The sequence below is a fragment of the Sinocyclocheilus rhinocerous genome, unplaced genomic scaffold (assembly GCF_001515625.1).
Source record: "Sinocyclocheilus rhinocerous isolate Xijiao unplaced genomic scaffold, SAMN03320098_v1.1 scaffold2245, whole genome shotgun sequence".
Classification (NCBI taxonomy): domain Eukaryota; kingdom Metazoa; phylum Chordata; class Actinopteri; order Cypriniformes; family Cyprinidae; genus Sinocyclocheilus; species Sinocyclocheilus rhinocerous.
Genome location: NW_015637544.1, coordinates 70,878 through 94,277, shown reverse-complemented (window position 1 = coordinate 94,277; position 23,400 = coordinate 70,878). Strand labels below are relative to the sequence as shown.

The following is a 23,400-nucleotide window of genomic DNA, read 5'->3' as shown; positions in this document are numbered from 1 at the left end:
CTATGATCTATATATTAAAAAACTGCCAGGATCTAAATATTTTACAATATAAATCACAAAATTAAGCTTATTTGTGACAAATAAGTTTGCATTATTGATTTTTGAGATGTAACATAACCTGGGCTGCGTTTCCCAAAAGCATCGTAAGCCTAAGTTGATGAATGAATGAATGCTTACAATGCTTTTGGGAAACGCAGCCCTGGATATTTTGTAAAATTTACCAATTTATCTTTTTTTTTTTCCCTCTGGACATTTCCTTTATAAAACTAAATCAAGGATTGCTGTACATGGAATAACATGTATATAGTGTAAGTTACATTTTCAGGTTATTTTGCAGGACAAAAATGAGAAATTTCATCTAGAAAAGAAACTGCAACTGAAAGCTGTTTTATTTAGATGCAGATTTTCATTATTCATGCATCTAGATGAATAGGCTCTTTGTCTTTGTTGACATTCTCAGCAGATGCTTCACTATTTCTTAGTCCCGCTGTGTATCTGTCTTCAGTGGCTCAACATTTAAGCAACTAACCATCCATTTTCCCAAATGCTTGTCCACAGGGATGTTGGAGCCCATCCCAGCTTCTAGCGTTTTTATTAATCCGACCAATCAGAAGGCTACTTTGTGTAGCAGGTTCTCACTAGGAATCTTCAGCAGCTCCTCCTAGTGGCATGAAAAGCCATAACACTAGTGAGAGTGGTTGTCCCTTGCTAACTAGTGGCCTCTCACTGTGTTCAACCAACACAGATAAAAAGAAGTGCACAGCCATCAGGGTTGGGCTTTTGGTTTATGTAGATAGATGATTAACTATATTTTATGTGATTCAAACATTTTGTAATATAACAGGTTTGGTATTGCAGTGCTTTTGTACAAAGATGTATAGTGAATAATATGCACCTTATATATATCTGGTGGTTTAGTTGCTCATATTTTGGTGTAGCAGGGAAGAGGGCGCAGAATAATAAAACCGCATATTTTCAAGGTCTCAGGTATGTCAGAGAGGAAGGAAACGAAAGGATCAGTGTTCGGCTCACAGCACACCTGTGTCCTCAGATTTGGAAGAATATTGTAAAAGCATCTTAGGGATACAATGAAGCGTTGATTGGTTTCTATTAGATTGCATGAAGAATGTTGTGCAATGACAAATTGAATGGGATACGACCATATAATGAATGAATTAGTCTGGATATGCACGCAACGCAGCCCCTTCGTTTCAGTTCAATATGATTCAATATTGGAGTGAAGCAGTGAAAACATTTTCCTTTAAGAAGGAAGTCCCATGTGTCTGTATATAAAATGCTGTGTGTTTGATATAAATAGAAATACTTATTTCTCGCGCACCTTCTGTGGAGGTTTGAAGTGTTTCTGTGCTGATCTCTTTCAGATGATGTGTTGGAATTACTCCTCTTGATGGATCTTTGTACCCTTGTAATTAGATTTGATCAGTGTAATTTATCGATATACTTTTTATTATTATTAATCGGCTTATATTGATAGTTAAGCTTTGAGTGAGAGGCTCCTTGTCGATTTATATGCATATTATATCATTAGTCAATAGAATGTAATATTTTTATTTTTTTTACCCGTTATCCAGAATTAAAGCTGTTTTAGCTTTTGCAAATTGTTGTAGCGACTAAATTAAGTAAACTAAGATTCCTGCCAGCATTTGAAAGTGAAATATTCCTGAAAACGATCAGAAAAGGGAAGCCACAGCCCTGTAGTTCACATACAAATTAAAACACACGAGCTCGGCTTTAGTCAGCAGCGCATATCTTGCCAATTTGACACGAAAGGCTTTTTGTTAGACTAGCTTTTTGGAAGTGCAAGCTGAAGCGCACGCATTACATCAACTCAATGTAAACCAGAGCATAGGAAATTAGAAAAATGTACAAATAGCATCAAACCCAGTGCTTGTGCATTTGATTTTTTTTCTGAAGCAAGTGAGCATATTGCTTGTATTGCGAATATGAAAGCATCACATTTCTTTTTTGTGTTGTTGTAAAAACATGCACATTGTCTTTTATTGAAATAAGGACGAATAAACATTGTGAGAAAAATTGTGTGGCTGTTTTACAGATCATTTACATTAAGGCAGCAATATTACAGCAACAACAATAAAACATTAAAAAGGATTTTTGCCTTAGTATAAATTATTAACACTTTATCTGATAAATCTGACATCATCTGGAATGGAAATAGAAAATTTAAAATGTAATTTTATTTAGTAGCAAAAATAATTTGAGGTTTTTTTTATATCGTTTAGGCAAAAACAATACAGTGGTTATGGTAAAGGAATCTCCTCATAGGTTATTTTAACGTAAGGATATTTCATCGGCAGCTTCCAATATTCAGAGTTGTAGTAGAAGTAGAAGGTCTTCTCTAGGACCATCTTTTCAAAAGCCTCCAACAAGCTCCCAATCATTTCTACGACTGACTGGTGAGAGCGGAACGAGTGGTAGAACTTCTTGATGTCTGTGGCGAGATCTTTCGTGGAAGACTGTTGAAAGATGGAGTCGTCTCCCAAATAGAGCGGCTCTCCGCTGTACAGATAGATCTTGGTGTAATATGTTGGCGTTTGGCTGGACAGTTCGGCACCCATATCCAGTAACGTCTTATACGTGCGGTGCACAAACTGAGAACAGTCGTAGGACTCAAACCACGTGGTGGAGTTTGCACCAGGATCTGACTTCACCGTCCAAGTCTCATAATAAACACCCGTTTCATTGTCCTCCTGAACCCAGCGAGCCATCTCATTGAACATCTCGCCTAATAAAAATAAAATCGTAATGAAACCGAAAACACAGGGCGGTATGTTTGCGAGCTTCAGGCTGCTCCAGCATTCCTAATTCGTCGTTCACGAGAGATTCTGTTTTAAAGTCTGCTTGTGTCAACATCACCAATGTAATGTTATCTAGCTAGCTGACATGAATGTTTCTTATAGTATTGTTTTATACATTTAGGTGAAAGATATTAAATATATTTTATATCCTTCAAAAGAAAAGTAGAAGAGTTTACGATTACAAAATTACCACAATTAATGCTTTTACTACTCTTTCTGTAATTTATTTCTATTTTTGGGCAAAAACATTTGGATTTTTTTTTTTATTTTTTATGATTTACTTTGATTAGTTTTTTCCCCCCGACATTAAATATAAATAACTACACAAATAATAATACAGGTGCATCTCAATAAATTAGAATGTCGTGGAAAACTCTTAGTTCTTGTCATGTTTTATTACCATTTTCTAAACTATAGCGAATGTAATGTGAGAAATGTTGAAGGTGTCTGAATAAATTTTGGTTTGACTGTATCTATTTGATAAATGAAGTTAACCAACTAACATTATACATACCCTTTTGGTTTCTGTACCCAATATTTAAAAAATTTACAAATGTAATAAAAATATAGGTATCGGCATCGGTATCGGCAAGTACCAAAAATAAAAGTATCGGTATCGGGCAAATACTGGAAAAAGTGGTATCGGTGCATCCCTAGTTAAAATACTACTGTTTGGTCATGAAATAATATATATGAATAATAATAGTATATAAAATTATTATTTCGTCCTGGTGTTCCCTTCCTTATGGGGACAAAATGTTCCAATATCTGAAATCCTTTTGTCCTCGTGGGGACATTTTTTGGTCCTCATGAGGAAAACAGCTTTTACTGTAAATCACGCAGAATGTCTATCTATTCTGAAAATCTAAAAATGCAGAAAGTTTTGTGTGAGGGGTAGGTTTAGGGTAAGGGGATATAAAATACAGTTTTTACAGTATAAAAACCATCATGCCTATGGAATGTACCCATAAAACATGGACATGCGCGTGTGCTTAATAATAATAAAAATAAATATTATAATACATATTACTATAATTAATATTATTGTTTGGTCCTTAAACTGAGTGTACGCCAGGCTTACCTGAAATCTCTCCGATCTTCTCCAGAGTGCCGTTCTGTTTCCAGTGAACGTCATCGATGCCGTCATAGCAGCACGCGGCTCCCTGATTACACCAGAAAGGTGCGCTCACGCTCGCTCTCTCGTGCGGAAAAGTGCAGTTCCCCAGCTGAAACAGCTCGTACCACTCCAAGGTGAAGTTTCTGCCCGTTCTTGCGCTTCCAAAGCCAACGGCATCATGCATGACATGCTGAACAGTGCAAAACCTTCGGTTAGACTCCAGTGAGCAAACTCTTACATGCCAGCGGTCTGCTATTCACTTACAAACTTTCCCAGCGTGTCTCCATATTTGAACTCCCACACCGGAGTCTGCAGTCTGAACACTGAGATGATGTCCGAGTCTCTCATCACGGGCATCCGGCCGTCTGGATCCCCGCTCGGGCAGAATGGGTATAAAGCCTGGCAGTAGGGATCAACATCTGGACGCCGGTCAAGTCGCCTAGAAATGAATATGACACTGGGTTGGTGCATGGCATATAACAAAATTAACATTTATCAGAATAAAACCGTGAAGTAGTTTTTCACTGGAGATACTGCCAAAAGTATCGGGACACCCCCTTCTAATGAACAGGTTTGACTACTTTAGTCATTTCCATGAGTACAAATCTTAATGTTTAAGCATATAATGCTATTCTAGGGAATTGTGTGCTTCTAATTTTATAGCAAAAGATGAGTTTTTTGCTCAAGGTCTGCATTTAAAGTCACACCAGAGGTGTTCAGCTGGGATTAGGACTTGGCTTTCTGCAGACCAGTCAAGTTCTTCCACACTGACTGAATCAATCTTTTCTTTTTGAAGCTTGCCTTATACACGGGGTCATTGTCGTGACTCGTGATATAACAGAAAAGGGTCCTGTTCAAACTGTTGCTATACAATTAGAAGCACACAATTCCCTAGAATAGCATTATATGCTTAAACATTAAGATTTGTACTCATGGAAATGACTAAAGTAGTCAAACCTGTTCATTAGAAGGGGGTGTCCCAATACTTTTGGCAATATAAGTTCGTGTATAACTGTATGCGTATAATAAATCAAATAGTGTGATTAATTTTCATATTAATATTTGAATAGCCTACTAACTGAAAAAAATTAAACCAATAAACCATCGTGAAAAGTAACTTGAAAACAGTCGACTGAAAACGAAACAATATGCACACATTAGTCCCTGCTGGCAGTGTGATTGTGGTCCTGCGACTTACTTGTAAGGCTCTGGCCAGACCTGCTGTCCCACAATCCAACAGTGCAGCGCCGCGTGAATGAAGTAAACCATACAGTTCATGTCCGCACAGGCTCGCAGAAACACTAACGTGCTGTCCGACCTGCAGCAGTCTAAATGATTGTTTCTGTCTCACATCCCGAGTTTAGAGAACACTGGTCACGTGACTCTCTAAACTGAGTCATCTGGTCAGTCACGAGCTTTTTTGTTACGGGCTACAATCCTGCCAAAATAAACGTCACGTAACTATAATACATAATAGCCAACATAACACTGATATGATTAATATTATATCTAAACAATAACAATAATAACAATTATTATTATTATTACTATTACATTTCAGGTTTACACTTTGTAAAGATTGTATAAATAAAATTTACAACGCAAATTAAAATAAAAACGTATACACTAAAATCAAACACGAGGAGTCAAAAGCAAAATTATTGTGTGTGTGTATTTATTGTATTATTTACAATAAATATGTATTTATTTATTTATTTTGCATTTGTCTTCAAATTCAACTTCAAGCATTAAGCCAAGCTTTCAGATCAAAGCGTTTTTAATAAGTGAGAGAGATATATAGTGAAAGTAAATGTATGTTTTTCTGTTTCGTTTATATTAACGTGTCAGAACACTTTCCCTTTCACTTCGTTTCAATAGAAATTTCATTAATGTGTATTTTATATTTCCAAATAGATAGATAGATAGATAGATAGATAGAAGTACAATGCAGAAAGTACAAGGCAAATAAGGTAGTGTCGTACAGTTCAAAGTATGTATAACAGATAACAACAACAAAAATAACATAAAATAAACATATAAATATAAAAAATAAAAACACTAGGATAAAAAAGTGCTATATGAGATGTTGTTCTTGGTCGAAACTCGAAAGTTGCTTTGCCCGTGTCTGTTTGACTGACACGCGCGTTACTATGGTAACGGTAAACAGTGTCGAACTGAAGCTGTTGCTTTGGCATTGTTCCCTCTTCTCTGTTCAGTAAGCTCTAGTTCATCATGTCAGACGTTGGCTCTGAAGACTTTGACGAAGAGCAAGGCTCTCTGGGGGTGAGTTATTGTCAGTAACGCTAGTTAGGCTGAAGTGACAGTGAGTTGACAGTAGATGACAGTAGTCGTGTGTTGCAGGAGTATGAGGGAGACAGAAATGAAGCTGGAGAGAGACATGGACAGGGCAAAGCTGTCCTGCCGAAGGGAGACACTTACCAAGGAGCTTATGAAAACGGCAAGAGATGTGGCCAGGTCATTTTGCTAATCAAACTCCCTCATTAGCTTAATTTTCCTCAGTTGCCTTTGACCGTTTATGCAGTTTCTGTTCTCATAAGCATAAACATACGATAAACCTTTTGTTGTCTGTATATCAGGGGACGTATAAGTTTAAGAAAGGAGCCAGATACATTGGAGAATGGTACATGAATTTAAAACATGGACAGGGTATATTTTATTACCCAGATGGCTCCAAATATGAAGGTGAGTCATCATTATCTAACGTTATATTATCTCAACATAGGTAGATTTGATTTAGGTTCAGTTTGTTAACATTAGTTAATGCATTAGTTATAATGAACAATGAACTTAACACTAAACTATTAAAAAGATCTTTGTTAATTAAATATAGCTAAAAATAAAATAAAATAACATAATAGCTCAAATAAAATATAATACTATACTACTAACACCAGTGAAAAGAAAGAAAAAAAACCTGTGCAAATTTTGAAATGCTAATTGAAAAAAGTTCCAACATAAGTCGAAACTACTAACTGGAATAAAAATAATAAAATACATTGAAATAAAAAACAAATGAATTAATTAAGACTATTTAGAAATATTAAAGAAATATTGAAAATGTAAAAGCTAATTCAAAATATTAATAAAAACTATAACAGTATAAGTAACACTAACATAACATTGATTTTACTTATCAATCTACAGTATGTTAATGTTAATTTCTACATATATATATTTTACATTACGAATTGTGTGAATGAACATAATTTATCATTATAATTTAAATAGTTATTTGTAAGTACATTTATTCTAACAATGAACAATAGTATATATTTATAAATTCATAAAAACATTTAGAAATGAATGTACATTTTTCATATCAACTTTTCACTTTAATTATTATGCTGGTAATATAATTTATAATTAAAAATATTGTATTCAAGTAGAAATAATAGTTATAGTGGTCTTAGTTTTTTCCCCCAGGATTTATAGCATAAAATGCAATCTTCTCATATCATATTTCTCCACAGGAAGCTGGGTGGATGACCAGCGGCAGGGTCATGGTGTTTACACATACCCCAATGGAGACACATATGATGGTGAATGGCTGCACCATGAAAGGTAGTTTTTTTTAACTCTCTTTCTCACTGATCTAATCTGGTAATCTAATATGTCTACTCTATGGATATTAGTTACAACAGCATTCATAACGTCTTCAGTTCAGCTAAAAATGAATGTCAAAACATTCTTATTAAGTATCTACTGTATCTCTGTGTTTCTCTCTTAGACATGGGCAGGGTACATACACACATCACGAAACTGGGTCTCAGTACATGGGCACATGGGTCATGGGAAAGATGGAGTCCACCGGGGAGCTGATCCATCTGAACCACAGATATCAGGGCAACTTTGTCAATAATAATGTAAGTAACACTCTACATTTGTGGTTCTGAGCATTACTATTTCATAATAAAATGCAACTAACTGTATAGTCCAAATAGCAGAATAAATAGACCTAATTGACTTTCAAATTTGTGCATCCTAAACAAAATATAGACTTTTAATGTGTTCTATATTAACTTCAGCCTTGAATATAACAAGACACTTGCATTTCTCTCACACAGTGATCTCTTATTTCTTGTCATTGTTATTTTGTAGCCCTCTGGTCCAGGGAAGTATGTGTTTGACATTGGCTGTGAGCAGCATGGAGAGTATTTCCAGTTAGAGCCGGTATGTCTCTTCATGCTTTACAAGATGTCTTTACATTTCATGAGAATGTATTTTAGGGGAAATGATCATATAAACCTGCAGAAACCTGTTTCCTCGGTCTCACCAGTGTTTTGCTGGTATATAGCTTGTTAAGAGAATTGTTTACATACCCTTGTGAAAAAGAAGTGCACTTAAATGTATAGAATATGCACTTGTAGTGTTGTTCAAATCTTAAAAGTATATATATATAAAAAAAACAATATTATCATTAATATGAATGAAATAAAAAGCCAACTTAAGTGTATTTAAAGAGAGCACACTTTCACTTAACACACTTAAGTACACCTTTAAAAACTGAAATTAAGTCAAATGAAAAGTTTGACATTGAAAATACACTTTAAATCCTTATGTTGTAAACTTTTGTCATGCTTCAGAGAAGTACACTTATTGTGATGTGTTGACTAACATACTAAAGCACATATTAAGTACTTAATTATTTTAACTGTCATGTGTTTGTCAATATTACATTTAAAGTGTATGTATTTTAAATGTAATAAATTGAAACTTTGTTATTACAAAAGTGTAAGTAAAAATATATTTAAATAATTGTATTGTATCAGTAGTATATTTTAGTTTATCATAAATCCTTGTCAGTACATTCGACAGTAAACTATAACCATATTTCAAAGACAATGGAAGTAGTTATGAAATTACATATAAAGATTCTTAAGTCCAACTTAAGGGGATCAAAAAAGCACTCTAAAGTTCAGCTAATTGCAGTTAATATAATTTTAAACTATAATACATTTTCACTAAATTGCAATTAACATGTGGTTAAGTGTCTGAAAATATACAGTTAGGTCCATATATATTTGGACACTGACACAATTTTCATAATTTTGGCTCTGTATGCCACCAGAATAGAATTAAAATGAAACAATCAAGATGAAATTGAAGTGCAGACTTTAAGCTATAATTCAAGGGGTTGAACAAAAATATAAAACGCTTAGGAATTACAACCAACACTTCAGAATTCATCCGGCTGCTTCTGTCTTCTGTCACATCATAAACACCAGTAACCCAGTGCCACTGGAAGCCATGCTCATGCCATCACACTGCTCCACCATGTTTCACAGATGATGTTGTATGCTTTGGATCATGAGCTGTTCCAAGCCTTCTCCATACTTTTTTATCCCGTCATTCTGGTACAGGTTGATCTTAATTTCAGCCGTCCAAAGAATGCTTTTCCACATGTGATCTTGCTTTTTTAGATGTTTTTTGGCAAAGTCTACTCTGGCCTTGTTTGCACCCTGTGGTAACCTTTCCTCCATATTTGATGAGAATACCCTCAAATTAAAGCTCAGAGTGTACTGCCTTAAGTCTGGAACTCATGGACATCACCAGAGACTGGGTTTCCTCCGTTGTGCTGCTTTGCCAGGCCTTTACCTCAGCTGACTTTGTGGGTCTTTCTGCCTTTAGTTTTGTCTTCAGCGAGTGAAATGCAGCTCAATCAGGTTGAAATCAGAAGATTGACTTGGCCATTGCAGAATAATTACTTTTTTACCTTCAAAAACTCCTGGGTTGCTTTTGCTGTATGTTTTGGGTCATCGTTCATTTGTACTAAGAAGCGCCGTCCAATCAACTTTGCTCCATTTGGCTGAATCTGGGCAGACAGTATATCTCGATACACTTCAGAATTCATCCGGCTGCTTCTGTCTTCTGTCACATCATAAACACCAGTAACCCAGTGCCACTGGAAGCCATGCTCATGCCATCACACTGCTCCACCATGTTTCACAGATGATGTTGTATGCTTTGGATCATGAGCTGTTCCAAGCCTTCTCCATACTTTTTTATCCCGTCATTCTGGTACAGGTTGATCTTAATTTCAGCCGTCCAAAGAATGCTTTTCCACATGTGATCTTGCTTTTTTAGATGTTTTTTGGCAAAGTCTACTCTGGCCTTGTTTGCACCCTGTGGTAACCTTTCCTCCATATTTGATGAGAATACCCTCAAATTAAAGCTCAGAGTGTGCCCATATTCATTATATAACTGTAACTTGAATATGTTTTGGTCAACAGCTAAAATAATAAAAATTGTGCCTGTGTCCAAATATATATGGACCTAACTGTAATATTCAGTTCACACTAATTTCAGTATTAAGTCCTCTTTTTAAAAGCATGCTAAGTGTGCTACTTTTTCAAAAGGGTAATTTTCTTGTTTAAAATGAACTTCCTTTACTAAAACTCCAGCCGGCACTAGATGAAGCAACCAGTAAGAAAGAAAAGGCCGTGAAGTTGCGTTCTCCTCATCGTGATCAGGGCCAGATCCTCTCTATTGCCATTTCAGCGTTTGGAGATGAGGTTTTATGGCAACCTTCTGCCTCTCAGTAGTGCAGTTTGCCTGCTGCCTGCTGCATGCCAACAGAGGCTCATGAAGACAACAGTCTTATGCAGTGTTCTTTCCTTAATAGACTGTAGTCAGTAGTGGAATGCCCTTAGAGCATCGAGTGGATGAAGCACTTCACTGGAGTGCCAGAAGTGTTACAGCTTGGTATATGCTAGTAAACACTGCCAACCTCTAAGAAGATAAAACAAAATTAATTATATCTCAAACCTGTTACAAGCAAATGAAGCCTATGAATACAGAATATGATAAACCTGAATACATGAAAGCATACCAAGACACTAAAAACATATTCTGTGTCCATGAATAGTAGGGTACAACAGGGCAAATTAATGAAATACCGGTATGTAAAATTTTTGTAGCTAGTGATTAATTCAAGTCAAAATTATTTTTAACATTTTTTTACATACATTTTTCAATTAAAAGAAATACATTTTTTGATCATTATCATACAGTTTGTGGACAATCATTTTAGCTCTATTGTACCCTATATAAGCCTGATAAAAAGATGCACAGTATTTTTGCGTGATACCAAATCCTATTTTTTTCTAACATGTTTTGACTGCAGGACAGAGGAGAAGCAGAGGAAGATGAGACTCTCATAAGCACCTCCTTAAAGTGGAAACCCAAGGCAGTTACTGGGCTTTCTGTTTAGACCAATGAGAAGGATTCTGCCACCTCAGGTACATCCATATCCAGTTCTGAATATCAAACATACTGATGGTGTACTGTAGGACTGCATTTACATTATGCATTGTGTCATTATATAGTCACCTTCTATCACCTTTTAGAGGCTTTTGATGTTACTAACTTCTGGAAGTGCATCAGTGATAAAACATCACCTATATACTGCTGTTTTACCATTTTAGATATTTTGACAATAAAAAGTCTTTCATATACAGTAAGTTGAACTGAAGTACTGTGTCTTCTCGTTGCAGATCAGGCCGTGGTGGAAAAGTGAGAAAGACATACAGACAGTGAGAAACACAGAACACCAAAAGATGATAAAGGAAAAGAGGACCTCCGGTTAATTATACCTGCACACATCTGACACTGTCACTTCTCATGTTTAGCGACATAATGGGATCCCGTATCAGCCTAAGAGTTTCTGACTGTACATTATCATGCTTATTCCATGGGCTCTTGACAAATAAATAAATGGACATGAACTATTTGTTTGAGTTTTAATGAATTAATCATATCAGAAAAATGAGACATGAAACGTGCCACGTGATGATGTAGGAAATCAGTAGTTTGTGTCAAGTGTCGGTTATACAGTTACACTAAATATCTGACCACAGAATGACCAATCAGAGTCAAGTATTCCAGAGACTGTAAAGTCTATTTTCACATGATTTGGATGCGCTGTAACTGAAAAGTGTTGTAATTTTAAAACCAGCAGAGGGCGCAATACACCAGACAAAAATGACCTGTAACTGAAAGTTTCTTTGGGAAACCCAAAATACTTCTTCTATTTGCAGCATTGCATTTTTCCCCATTTTTATTCATTAAAATGCACTAAAACAAAGGTCTTATTTTATTGTGTTTAATACAGTAAATGTGACCTGTATACTTCTATGTTTCGAAGACTCGAAGACACTTACAATCACTTTTATAATTCTCCCATTGTTTGAAAAGCACCTAATTTGCACGTATTTCTAAGCAGTTTTAATAATCATATATCGTATTCAGTCAAGGTCTAAATAAAGTGGTTTCTTGTCAGAGATACACGTGTTCAATTCTGTACAATGTTTTAGTTTGTGTTGTATCTGACTCGTGTTTTGCTTGTCCTCTTTATCAACTTTATCACTCATATTATGTGCAGTATACTTTCATCATTCAACAAGTGATGGAGAATTAACTTTAAATCAGCTTTAAATTAAATCAGCCTCTAATATTTCTTATGACAGTGTTTGCTATGTGTTTGTGGGAGGATTTTGAGATGTGTTGAAATGTTGTGTCTGCAGTTTCCCCCCCTCACATCATTCAGCCTTTCCCCGGTGATATATAGTGTCAGGCTCAGTCCAGACCAAAGCTGAAGAAAGGATTAATCCGAGGGAAAGTTGCCAGTCGTGTCTGTTTGGAGTTCAGGGAAGAGGTAACATATAATTTCTGACTGCCGAGTCATTCTGTTGACTGTTCGTCACCAGAAGAACCTTGCCTTATCCCAGTTGTATTAACCTAATCACCATCTATTTATGTTTAAATGCATAAGCAGGCTATATCAAATCTAACAGAAATAACGGTTATCTCACCGTTCGCTTTCTAACGTTATCCTTCAACACTTCCAGAACAGGTTTGTTAAACTATCACACCCATATATTAATACTCCCTCTTCTGCCATAACATGATGAAACAACAAAACCAATGACATTCTTCTTATTTTTACTAACCATGATTCAGATGAATGTGCCACAATTAGTGGAAATGATCAGGAAACAAAATATGGGTGCTAAGAATAGACACGTCTGTGTAGGCCAGCTTTGTCAATAATAATTTAAGAAGTTTCCTGAGCTCATTGTTGTCTCATATACAATAACAGGTGCAGAGGTCACCGCATGTGCTCTTTCAATGCCTTTTTGAATCACATCACCCACACTTCTCCTGTTTAACACACATCAGCCTCCATCGGTCAAACAGATGTCTAACTGTGACTGGGGGTGTGGTTTTAAACGGGCTTGACCAGATTTCCCAGGAGTCTGTGTTGTGTTCCTTTGATATAGGCCTACGGTACATAACTGCCACCAGTGGAGCAGAGGGAAAACTGGCACTAGCACATATTTGTGTTGCTGGGAGTTGAGAATATGCCAAGGGCTTCCTGAACGCTTCAACAGATCCGGCTTAGAGCTCACAAGTCCATGGCTGAATAAAGCGTTGGCTAAAATTCTGGGCAACTCAAAATGAAGCAATATTCAACCATCCAGGGATTAAAAGCAATACAAGGTAATATTTTTTCTCCTAAATTGATCAGTTTAGTAGAGAAAAGGAGAAAGAGAAACCATGATATATTGATATCCAGGATTTAGGTATTTAAGAAATATTCTTCTCTAGATCAGTGGAAGATATATAGCTATGGAATAGAGAAATTAATAATTGTTATCAAGTAAAAAAAAAAAAATCTAAATAATGTTAATATTAAACAGTTGTTATTTGTTAGTGTTATAATTCATATATTAAGTGTTTTGTGTCATCTGGTTTATATGCAACATTATTAATTGTAATTACACTGTATTATCACAAAAATGCAGTTTTACAACAGTCGTGTTATACATATGGATACATAGTTGAACATATCATTAAAAACATATAAACAATCCAAATGCTGCAGATAAGGATGAATGGAAAAATGTACCGAGACATTCTTGATAAAAATCTGCTGCCATCTACCAGGATGATGAAGATGAAACCAGGGACATTCCAGCGAGACAATGATCCCAAACACACAGCCAAAGAAACTCTCAATTGGTTTCAGAGAAAGTCAAAGGCTTTTGTACGAAGTATTAAATAAATTTCAGTAAGCGTGTTCAATACTTTTTTTCTGTGTCATTCCATTTTATTACACTGAACTTCATTTCTGAACTTATTTGTTTTGTTCTCTTTGTATGGATGGATTACTTGGGTTGTTATCGACATCTGGTGAAAATTTCATGTCAACAGCACCTTTAGAGCAATAATCTACAACTACAGCAATAACCAACAGCAGCAGCAATTCAGCAGCAGCAGCGGAGCAGATCTGTTCCGCCAAGACCAAATACATTAACATTGTCATATCCATCCCCATGCTAAAATGTTCCGAGAGTTGTCATGATTGAAATATATATGAATATATCTGTATATATATATATATATATATATGTATATATGTAATATCAAAAAACAAACTCCAGTTAAAATTATGAAAATAATTATAATCGAATAGCACACTACAGTTAAAATTATAATCAAATACTTTCAATGTAAGTCATCAAAATAAGGGTACTTCTTTAAAGCAAGCAAATAAATAAATAAATATATATATATAATTCATTGTCAGAATGGACCATCATTAGATTTAGACCAGGGGAGTGGAAATATATCAATATATCAGCCTGCATATAATTTAAAACATAAACTCATGACTCTTATGGAAAGCAGAGACACTCTGATAAACTAAAGTGGCACCTAGTTACAATTTAATATGACCTAGTTTGATCTGAATTCAGTAAACCAACATAATCTGAAGACTGGATTATAGATTGTTGTGCAATTTATTGGTAGGTGTGTGTGACTTCCTCGAATGTCCTGCAGAAAACAAAGGCCACTCTTATATTCATAAGCTTTCTCCCTAAGGAGCTTGGGTGGGCTGTTCTCACACACGCATGCAACTGCAGTCTTTCCTGTTTGAAATCCCTCTAGAAACCGGATAGCCGGTGATTTGGAGCGCTGTTTTACTTTCCTCAGACAAGTTCAGAATACCCACCCCTTGGCGTTATGCTCACTTTCCAAAACCACAGTCCAGGCAGCTAGACTAAGGATAAAAACATCAGCAGTCATGCATCTTACTTTTCGTGAAGCGAGCCAGTCAGTGAGCTATTTGGAAGCAGATTCCAGTGAATGCTAATATATCATGTTCTGCAGTGTCAGAACAGACTTTATAAATTACAGTGATCATGATGAATGCGCAGCAGTGATATGTGGACTGGGAATACAGCACAGGTTTGGAATAAAAGCCTCGGTTTAATCCTTCCTTTGACACAAGAGCTGCAGCTGAAGGCATAATGCATGGAAAAGCATCTAGATGTGACCTTTACAAATATAGTCTGTTTTCTGTAACGCAGTACCAACTAGGACGTCTGTGATTTTACTAGAATAACACATGATCACACCAGGTTTGTTATTGTTAACTAAAATTAAAACTATTAAAATAGTTTTTGTTAATGGAAATTAATCTATAAAATATATCAAATAAAAACTTCAAAAAGCTTAAAAAAATTAGAACTGCTGCCTTTATTATTATTATTATTATTATTATTATTATTTAATTATTAAAAAAATTTTTGCAAACAAATGAGCCGATTTCGATACTGATTTACTGATTTTTTTTCCCTTTAAGCAAGTGATAAGAAAGAATGAAAGTGTACAAGAACAAGCTGTTTATTTGCTAACCTTCTGGGTAGTAACCCAACCGCTGGGTCAAAACAGCCCAATTACTGGGTTTGTCCCTATTTTACCCAGCACTGGGTTGTATTTAACCCAGCATTTTTTAGAGTGTACAGGCTAAACTGGCCTGTAAACAAAACAAAACAAAACAACATATAACGTAACGTAACGTAACAAAACAAAACAAAACTAAACAGCATTTTAATCACAGTCCAAAAAAAAAAACCCAACATATAGCATGAACAGGTTTTTAATTTTTTTATTTCATTGTATAATTTCAAGATTTAAAGCAAACGGAATGGTCTGACTGTAGATTTGTGAAATTATGCTAAAAACGCAAACTCACTCTCTGACAGCAGGTGGCGCTTATGGAACTGCCGCAATGATGTTTCCTTGGTTACCGATGTAAACAAAGCAGCTGCACGCTTAATAACGCTACTTTAATATGCATTATATGAAGGTATGATGAAAGGAAAATGCCATCGCAACTTTTATTTAAGACAGTAACTTCTCTTCAGAGATATGCTACATTCATATAAGCCCCCTCCCCTGATTCAGTGTTTAGTAGCATCGCGAACAGTGAGCTTGTACAGTATTTTCTGTGCTAGCGCGTCGTGTCCACTGATCTATATAAATGATATATGTTCTCTATTATAGATCAGTGGTCGTGTCCCGCCTCTAGCCTCTGTTAACGTCCTGTTTACAGACTTCGTAATATTTCCACATATTTCCAGGCGTGAAATCTGTGAATCCTAAAACGTACTAAAAATGACTAAAAGTAAAATTGAAATAAAAATAAATTAAAGTGTATAAACCAACATAAACTGAAGACTAGCTAATCTGATTAGAGATTGTTGTGCAATGCATTGGTAGGTGTGTGTGGACTTCCTCGGATGAAAATTAATATATTAAATACATTTATTTAATAAATTAAATAGATCAACAAAAAAAATGACAAAAGCACTTAAAATTCATAACGCTTAAACTAAAATTACAAACAAACTGTAGCCTAAACATGAAAATAGAAGCTTATTTAAAATATTAATAAATACTACAATAGTAGCTATATAAACAAAATAAATAGGCCTACTAGTACTACTAATACACTGTGACACACACAAAGATATAGAAGTTCTATATATTTTTATCATTTCCAAAGTTAAAATTGTTACTTGTAAATAAAAGGTGTTACTTAACAAAGATAGGGATATGGACATGGTCATGATCAAATTATTATTATTTTATATTTATGAAATATAATATAAAAATTACATTTTCTATTTTCTGTGCTGTGTTTTTTTGCATTCCCCCAAGAAACGTTGCCTTTACATGCAAAACGTTTATATTCTTAGTGAGCAAATGCGAAGCTTAGGGAACGCAAAATATTTTCGAGTGAATGCAAAAACACTGATAGGCCTATATATTTTTTTCCTCCCACCTCATATTTTGACCCATCACCATGTCTCTTTAGAGGATCTGAGATGTTGTTTCTGTGAAAACTTGACATGTGTGCTATCCATAGTTTTGGCATCACTAATGTCAAAAATAGCATTGGTCATCATGTGTGATAATCCAGATTTACATTTACATTTAGAATTTAAAATTTAGATTCATTTAGATTTAAAATCCTATGGATTATGTGTGTTTTTCTAATTAATTAGAAAATTAATTTCTTTTAAGATTAAAAGACATGGTCACTCTGAACTGCAGTTGTAAACAAAATTCTTTTCATTAAAAAAAAAAATCCATAAAACTAAATCATACAAAACAAACAAACATAAAAGACCCATTAATTATTTGAAAATAAAAATAAAAATAAAAAATAAAATATTAAAAAGTATAAGATAAAACTAAATAAACTAAAACAAAAAACTGTAAACTATACAGTCATATTTAAAAAAATTACAAAAACACAACAACATTTCTAAATCATTAACTAAAATGATAATTAAAAAGGAGAATATAAAAATTAAATCAAATAAAAAATATTAACAAAAAAATACAATAGTAAATTATTGATACTACAATAACTCTGGTTGTAAGAAAAAAACAGCATACAAGTTTGGAACACCATGAGAGTGAACTAATATTGATAATTTACATTTTCAGTGCAAAAAACCTGACGAAAAGACGATACGTGACAATACTGTTACTGTTATTGTTAACTCAATATCCCTTCTCTGGTTATTTACAGGGTATGAGAAGCAGAGGTATATTTTACACACAGACAACACTCAAATCTAAGAGAAAATCTGCCCTGGTCTCCATCAAGGTCTTCTTCCCCTGTAGTCATGAAGGACCGCATGGACGAGTTGCGCCAGCGAATGAAGGCCAGCGATAAGCCGGTGGACAACAACCCCTTCAACGAGGAGGAGGAGGAGGACATGGACCCGTCCTCGCTGATAGGCCTGCAGGCCGTGATCTTCGAGGCAGAGCCCATCCTGGAGAACTTCCTAAAGGAGGCTCAGAGCATTCGTGACAGCATCGAGGAGCTGAACTCTGAAGTCAGTAAGTTCAGCCAGCAGCAGAGCAACTTTGTGGCCACCATCAGGCGCCTCAGCATCATGAAAAAGGAGAGCAGCATGACGCGAGACATCAAGCTGTTGGCCGAGAGCCTGCATAAAAGGTTAGACGTGCTTTCCAAGCAGGCTAAGCGAACCGAGGCCGAGCTGGGCCCGGACGTCGCCACGTCCCGTATCCAGAAGGCCCAGCATGCGGCCCTCTTTCGCCAGTTCCAGCAAGTAATGCGCCAACACAACGACACGATCCTGAGCAAGCAGAACAAATGCAAGCAGTTCATCATCCGGCAGTTGGAGGTATCGGGTCGCGAGGTGTCCGAAGATGAGGTGGACAACATGATAGAGCAGGGCAAGTGGGAGATCTTCAATGAGAACATCATAGTGGATGCAAAGATCACCCGTACGCAGCTCTCAGAGATCGAGCAACGCCACAAAGAGCTCCTGAACCTGGAGAGCAACATGAAGGACCTGCGAGATCTCTTTTTAGATGTGTTCATGCTGGTGGAAGAGCAAGGCCACCAGATCGAGAACATACAAGCCAATGTGGAGAAGACGCAAGACTATGTAGCGGTCACGAAGGAGAAGTTCAAAATGGCTGTGAGATACAAGAAGAAGAACCCTCTCAGAAGACTGTGCTGTTGTTGCTGTCCTTGGGCAAGGCTGGCAAAGTAAACTATGGGAACGTTGCTCATTTACTGTGCTCTCAAGGGCTGAATACACTAACTGCAGACATTGACCTCTGCCTGATGAAGATAAAAAGCAAGGACACAAAGCACTTTTGGACAATATTAAAACAGGAAGGCTCCATACACTCTTAAAAATGAAGGTTCCAAAAGATGGGTTTCACAGCGATGCCACCGGTTTTGGTTCCCCAAAGAACCTTTCAGTGTTAAAAGAACCATTTTTCTTAGTGTGAAGAACATTTGAATAATCTAAGAACCTTTTTCCACTGTAAAGAACTCACCTTTTGTGGAATGAAAAGGTTCCATGGATGGTAAAGATTCCTTGTGGCCATTTATTGATGCCAATAAAGAACCTTTATTTTTAAGAGTGTAGCAATGAAGACTTTTAGCTGGGTGTTGACATGGAATACAAATGGTTATATAAAGATTTCACAAAAGGTTATTATGTTTTGTTACATCACATAAGTTATGTAAGAGGTAATCAAAGGTAAACTTATTTTGTTATTGTGGAAAAGGTGCACTATTTTGGAAGTTGCCCATTTATTTAGCTGACTTCTGTTTTTGAATTTCAGTATTTTTTTAAATTTGTCATTGTTGATGTATTGTCTGCTTTATGTTAATCAAATATCTGAGCTAAAAATCAAACATTCTGTTATAAGAGATAAGACTAAGCAAATACGTCCTATATTTTCAAGCAAAAGGCCTTCTGAAAGATTTCTGCAAGTCTACATCTAAGGGGGCGTTTACACAACACTGTTTTCAACTAAAAATAGAAACTTTTTATGCATTTTGGTTCATTTAACACAACTATGGCATTTTGGGGGCCTGAAAACGCAAACTTTTGAAATTGTGTTTCAAATCGCAGATTTTTGAAAACAATACCGTTATCGTCTCTGTGTAATCTACGCTCAGTGCATCTAAAATTGCGTCTGAGTAGGTATTTGAATTTACTTCACAACCGTTAAAAGAGTATGTTCTATAGTATGAATGAAATTCGGATGTACTACATTCACCATGTTGTTACTGTCACATGATGACCTACTTGCGTCAGTTGCATTATGTGTTTAGTCTATATGCGCATGTGTTGGGGTGCGTAGTGTTTCTTTACGAAGTGACAACTTTTCGTTTTTTATCGTTGATGTGTGTACTAAAAACTGAAACGTTTTCCTTTGCATTTGTGAAAAGTTTGGCGCATAGAGGACAACGTTGTCAAAACGATTGCGTGGATCCGTGAAAATAACTAAAGACACTGTATTATCCATGCCAGGCCAGTAGATGGCAATGTCACTTTGTAAAGGTCTCTAACACTAGCTTGCTCTATTCTTTTTCTTTCTGTTTTCTTTTTATTTATTATATGATTTAAAAAAAAAAACAACCTTGCTACGTGTTCTGCATTAAGCTAACTGAGACTTGTTATGGCACTTGCATATCATTGCTCTTTTGTTGATTTTGATTGCTTCCATTGATTGCTCCTCATTTGTAAGTCGCTTTGGATAAAAGTGTCTGCTAAATGTCTAAATGTAAATGTAAAGAAACACTATGCTTCAATCTGGACACATACGCATTCCTACAAATTCACTTTTTTTTAGAGACGATAAAAACTTGCACTTTCAGACCTGTTTTCAAAACAAAAACTGTGTCGTGTAAATGCTCCCATAAAGGTGCAGTCACATTTATCCATTATTATTCCATTATTTCAATAGACCTTAGTCAGATTAGACACCATGTTGAATTTAATGTGGATGAAAATGAGACTGTGAGGGGATAGCCTTACAATCTTTACAGTGACTGACACGCACTATATAAAGATACTAGATCACATAATTTTAGCCACTTTCAAAACTGTTTTGTGGAGTTTGTTTTTTACAGCTGAACAATCCATTGCCTACTATGCAGTTAAACAACAGTACAATCCTTTAAGCACATCCATTGCTCCATTCCAGTCAAAAAATTAAATATGGTGCTGTACCCTAACCATCGCGATCGTGAGAAGACCATCCCCCGCCGATTTGTGTGAGCTGTACAGATAGCATGAGTAGCACGTCTTCAAGATGTGTTAAAAAGCACTTCATCTGGAAAGCATCTGCAGTGTACAAACATCTGAAAAACATCTTTAAAAAGTCAGTTTTACATACATTCTAAATCTTCAAGACTGTTTCTAAATGACTATTTATTTCCTGTCTATGACAGAAATGTCTTAGCGACGTATTGCAGATGAGCAAACACTCTAAAAAAATACATCTTCCAGATGAAAACAAGCACATCATGTGTGCTATCAGGCATGTATCACCACACTAATGGACAATTTTGCCAATGTGACCGCACCTTAATTCAGATGAAGTAGGCTAATCAGGCCCACAAGGATTAAAATTTTTAGCTGGTTATTTTAAAACAAGAATAAAATATGAGTAACCATTTTAAAATATCTGTAAAATGTAATCTACCACAGGCAGTCTAATATTTGCTCACACCCTTACCAAAAAGTAGTATACTTCAAGTTTATTTTATTAAGTATACTTAAGTAAAGTTCAAGTATATTTTTAAGTATACTTTATGTAGTAAGTATACAAATATCAGTGTACTAGTAGTATACTTGTAAGTGTACTATTTCAATACTCCTTGGGACTAAATTGGCCCACTTTCTAGTATATAAAAGTATACTTTTAAGTATAACAGTAGTAAACTTTAAGTACACAATTGGGTATCTGCTTGTAAACAAAAACATTTTATTCTAGCTTCATGCATTCTTTTTTTAAACACTTGAATGTGGGTAAGTTTCATAAATAATAAATAAAAAAAAAAGAAATAAACAACATTTTGAGAAGTACATAAAAAGTAGACTAAAAGTATACTTTCCTATTTTTTTGTTTAAAAGAAGTATACTAATAGCACACTTGAATAAACTTCTTTTTCGTAAGGGCAGTTAATAAGCCGTTACTGTGGAGCCAATTAGAATGAAACTGGTTGGTCTCATGATGAAGTGAATAATGAAGACATGTGGTGAGTCAGCAGAGGTATCAGGTGTTGGCACAGTTTCTAGGATCTGGATGTGTCTCTGTATTTTCAGAAGAAAACGTGTTGCCCAGAAATTGAAGGGGAAGAATATTATTAGAAAATGCAATTTAGGCAAAACAATTCCATTGTGTTTACAAGGGTTCACATTTTTATTGGACCATTGAATTTGCATGACTCTTGCTTAACTTTTTAATTGTGTAGAATTTCTATTACATTTTTATTTAATGCACAAAAAGCAAGTTCTATGAAACATTACACAACTGAGCATAAATATTTATAGCCTACTGACTACAGAAATCGCAGCTTTTGTTGATTTTTAAAGATACAGTGTTTCCATGACATTTCAAGGCTCTTTTCAATCCCAATGATCTATTTTTTTTTCTTCAAAATAAGTCAGAAAATGAATATATAAATGTGTCGATATTCCAAAAACTAATACTTGAATGTTATTAAAACTTGAAATGTACTTCCTTTGACTAAATTACCTTTTAAAAAGAAATTATTTTATTGTTTTATTTCAAGCTGCATACAAAGAGATTGCATTGAATGAATCGAGTCAAATGGACATTGTCAAAGCAGGAAGTCCTTATAGGAAAATAAGCAGCAAGTTTAAACGCATTGGACAACATTGCCATCTGTTGACAAATACTTGAAGTACAAGTCAATGTCTGGAGACTGGCCTTGATTTTTGAAGGAGAAAGCACTATTATTAGACCTGTGAACACATGATGCACACATTCCTTTGACTACATTAGTGAGGAGGACATCGTATATACACACTATGGAGGTTATTGTATTTGCTAAACCCCAACACTGATTATTTACTGTGTTTATTAAACTATTTCCCTCGTGATGACCATTGATCGGCAATGGGAATACACAAAAAGGCGATTTCAGGTTTAACTATCCTTGTGGGGACATTTGGTCTCTATAATGAAGGCAAAACCTGACACACACACACACACACACACACACACACACATGAAAAAAGCACACACACACACACACACACACACACACACACACACACACAGAGAGAGAGAGAGAGAGAGAGACACACACACTTGAACAAACAACATCCCATGTGAGTCTATGTCATTGTAAAAATGTCCCTGATTTTCATTTGACCTCAGCATGAAGTCTATTTTAGGAGAAGTCCATGTGGGACATCACTGAACAGGTAATGTCACAGAAGTGAAGTATCATTATGTTGAAGACTACAAAGACGTTTAGAAGTAGCTACTTCTGAAGTAAGCAGAGCACCCTCCACACCTTCAATCATCATCTGAGTCAAAGGTAAACTGTCTAGTTATGTCAATCACAGCACTTTAATAAAATCATACACGAGAGTTCACTCAAAAAGGCAAAGTCTCTCATTACGGACTCTTGTTCCAACCCTGCAGAGTTAGTATTCTTCCGTGGGACACTAAAAGAAAAATATTTTCACGTATAATACCTGGGTAAATAATGACAGAAATATTAATTTGGGTAATTCATCATACACAGATTGATGC

The 23,400-nt window shown here is 35.5% G+C and overlaps 3 protein-coding genes across 3 annotated transcripts; 2 read left to right on the top strand and 1 right to left on the bottom strand.

Annotated features, from left to right (window-relative positions):
- Positions 1 to 243: 243 nt before the first annotated feature.
- Positions 244 to 5,389, bottom strand: LOC107749021 (ceroid-lipofuscinosis neuronal protein 5-like). Its single transcript, XM_016564068.1, has 4 exons — positions 5,153 to 5,389; positions 4,219 to 4,393; positions 3,919 to 4,144; positions 244 to 2,764 (listed from the first exon to the last, which is right to left on the bottom strand). The coding sequence occupies exons 1-4, from the start codon at positions 5,230 to 5,232 to the stop codon at positions 2,280 to 2,282; spliced, it is 966 nt and encodes a 321-aa protein (XP_016419554.1). The 5' UTR covers positions 5,233 to 5,389; the 3' UTR covers positions 244 to 2,279.
- A 747-nt stretch (positions 5,390 to 6,136) lies between these two features.
- LOC107749034 (radial spoke head 1 homolog) lies at positions 6,137 to 11,943 on the top strand. The gene is made up of 8 exons (XM_016564081.1): positions 6,137 to 6,237; positions 6,316 to 6,429; positions 6,552 to 6,657; positions 7,446 to 7,536; positions 7,703 to 7,838; positions 8,074 to 8,145; positions 11,099 to 11,213; positions 11,469 to 11,943. Exons 1-7 carry the CDS (start codon positions 6,187 to 6,189, stop codon positions 11,183 to 11,185), a joined length of 657 nt encoding a protein of 218 aa, XP_016419567.1. The 5' UTR covers positions 6,137 to 6,186; the 3' UTR covers positions 11,186 to 11,213; positions 11,469 to 11,943.
- Positions 11,944 to 13,290: 1,347 nt separating this feature from the next.
- LOC107749033 (syntaxin-19-like) lies at positions 13,291 to 19,010 on the top strand. Its single transcript, XM_016564080.1, has 2 exons — positions 13,291 to 13,473; positions 17,864 to 19,010. The coding sequence occupies exon 2, from the start codon at positions 17,961 to 17,963 to the stop codon at positions 18,858 to 18,860; it is 900 nt and encodes a 299-aa protein (XP_016419566.1). The 5' UTR covers positions 13,291 to 13,473; positions 17,864 to 17,960; the 3' UTR covers positions 18,861 to 19,010.
- The last annotated feature ends 4,390 nt before the right edge of the window (positions 19,011 to 23,400 follow it).

Coding starts and splice junctions, on each gene's coding strand:
- LOC107749021 (XM_016564068.1), bottom strand. CDS start 5,232: ATGAACTGTATGGTTTACTTCATTCACGCGGCGCTGCACTGTTGGATT. Junction 4,145..4,218: donor GAGACACGCTGGGAAAGTTT/GTAAGTGAATAG, acceptor TGCACTGTTCAG/CATGTCATGCATGATGCCGT. Junction 2,765..3,918: donor GAAGATCGGAGAGATTTCAG/GTAAGCCTGGCG, acceptor TATTTTTATTAG/GCGAGATGTTCAATGAGATG.
- LOC107749034 (XM_016564081.1), top strand. CDS start 6,187: ATGTCAGACGTTGGCTCTGAAGACTTTGACGAAGAGCAAGGCTCTCTG. Junction 6,238..6,315: donor AAGAGCAAGGCTCTCTGGGG/GTGAGTTATTGT, acceptor CGTGTGTTGCAG/GAGTATGAGGGAGACAGAAA. Junction 7,839..8,073: donor GCAACTTTGTCAATAATAAT/GTAAGTAACACT, acceptor GTTATTTTGTAG/CCCTCTGGTCCAGGGAAGTA.
- LOC107749033 (XM_016564080.1), top strand. CDS start 17,961: ATGAAGGACCGCATGGACGAGTTGCGCCAGCGAATGAAGGCCAGCGAT.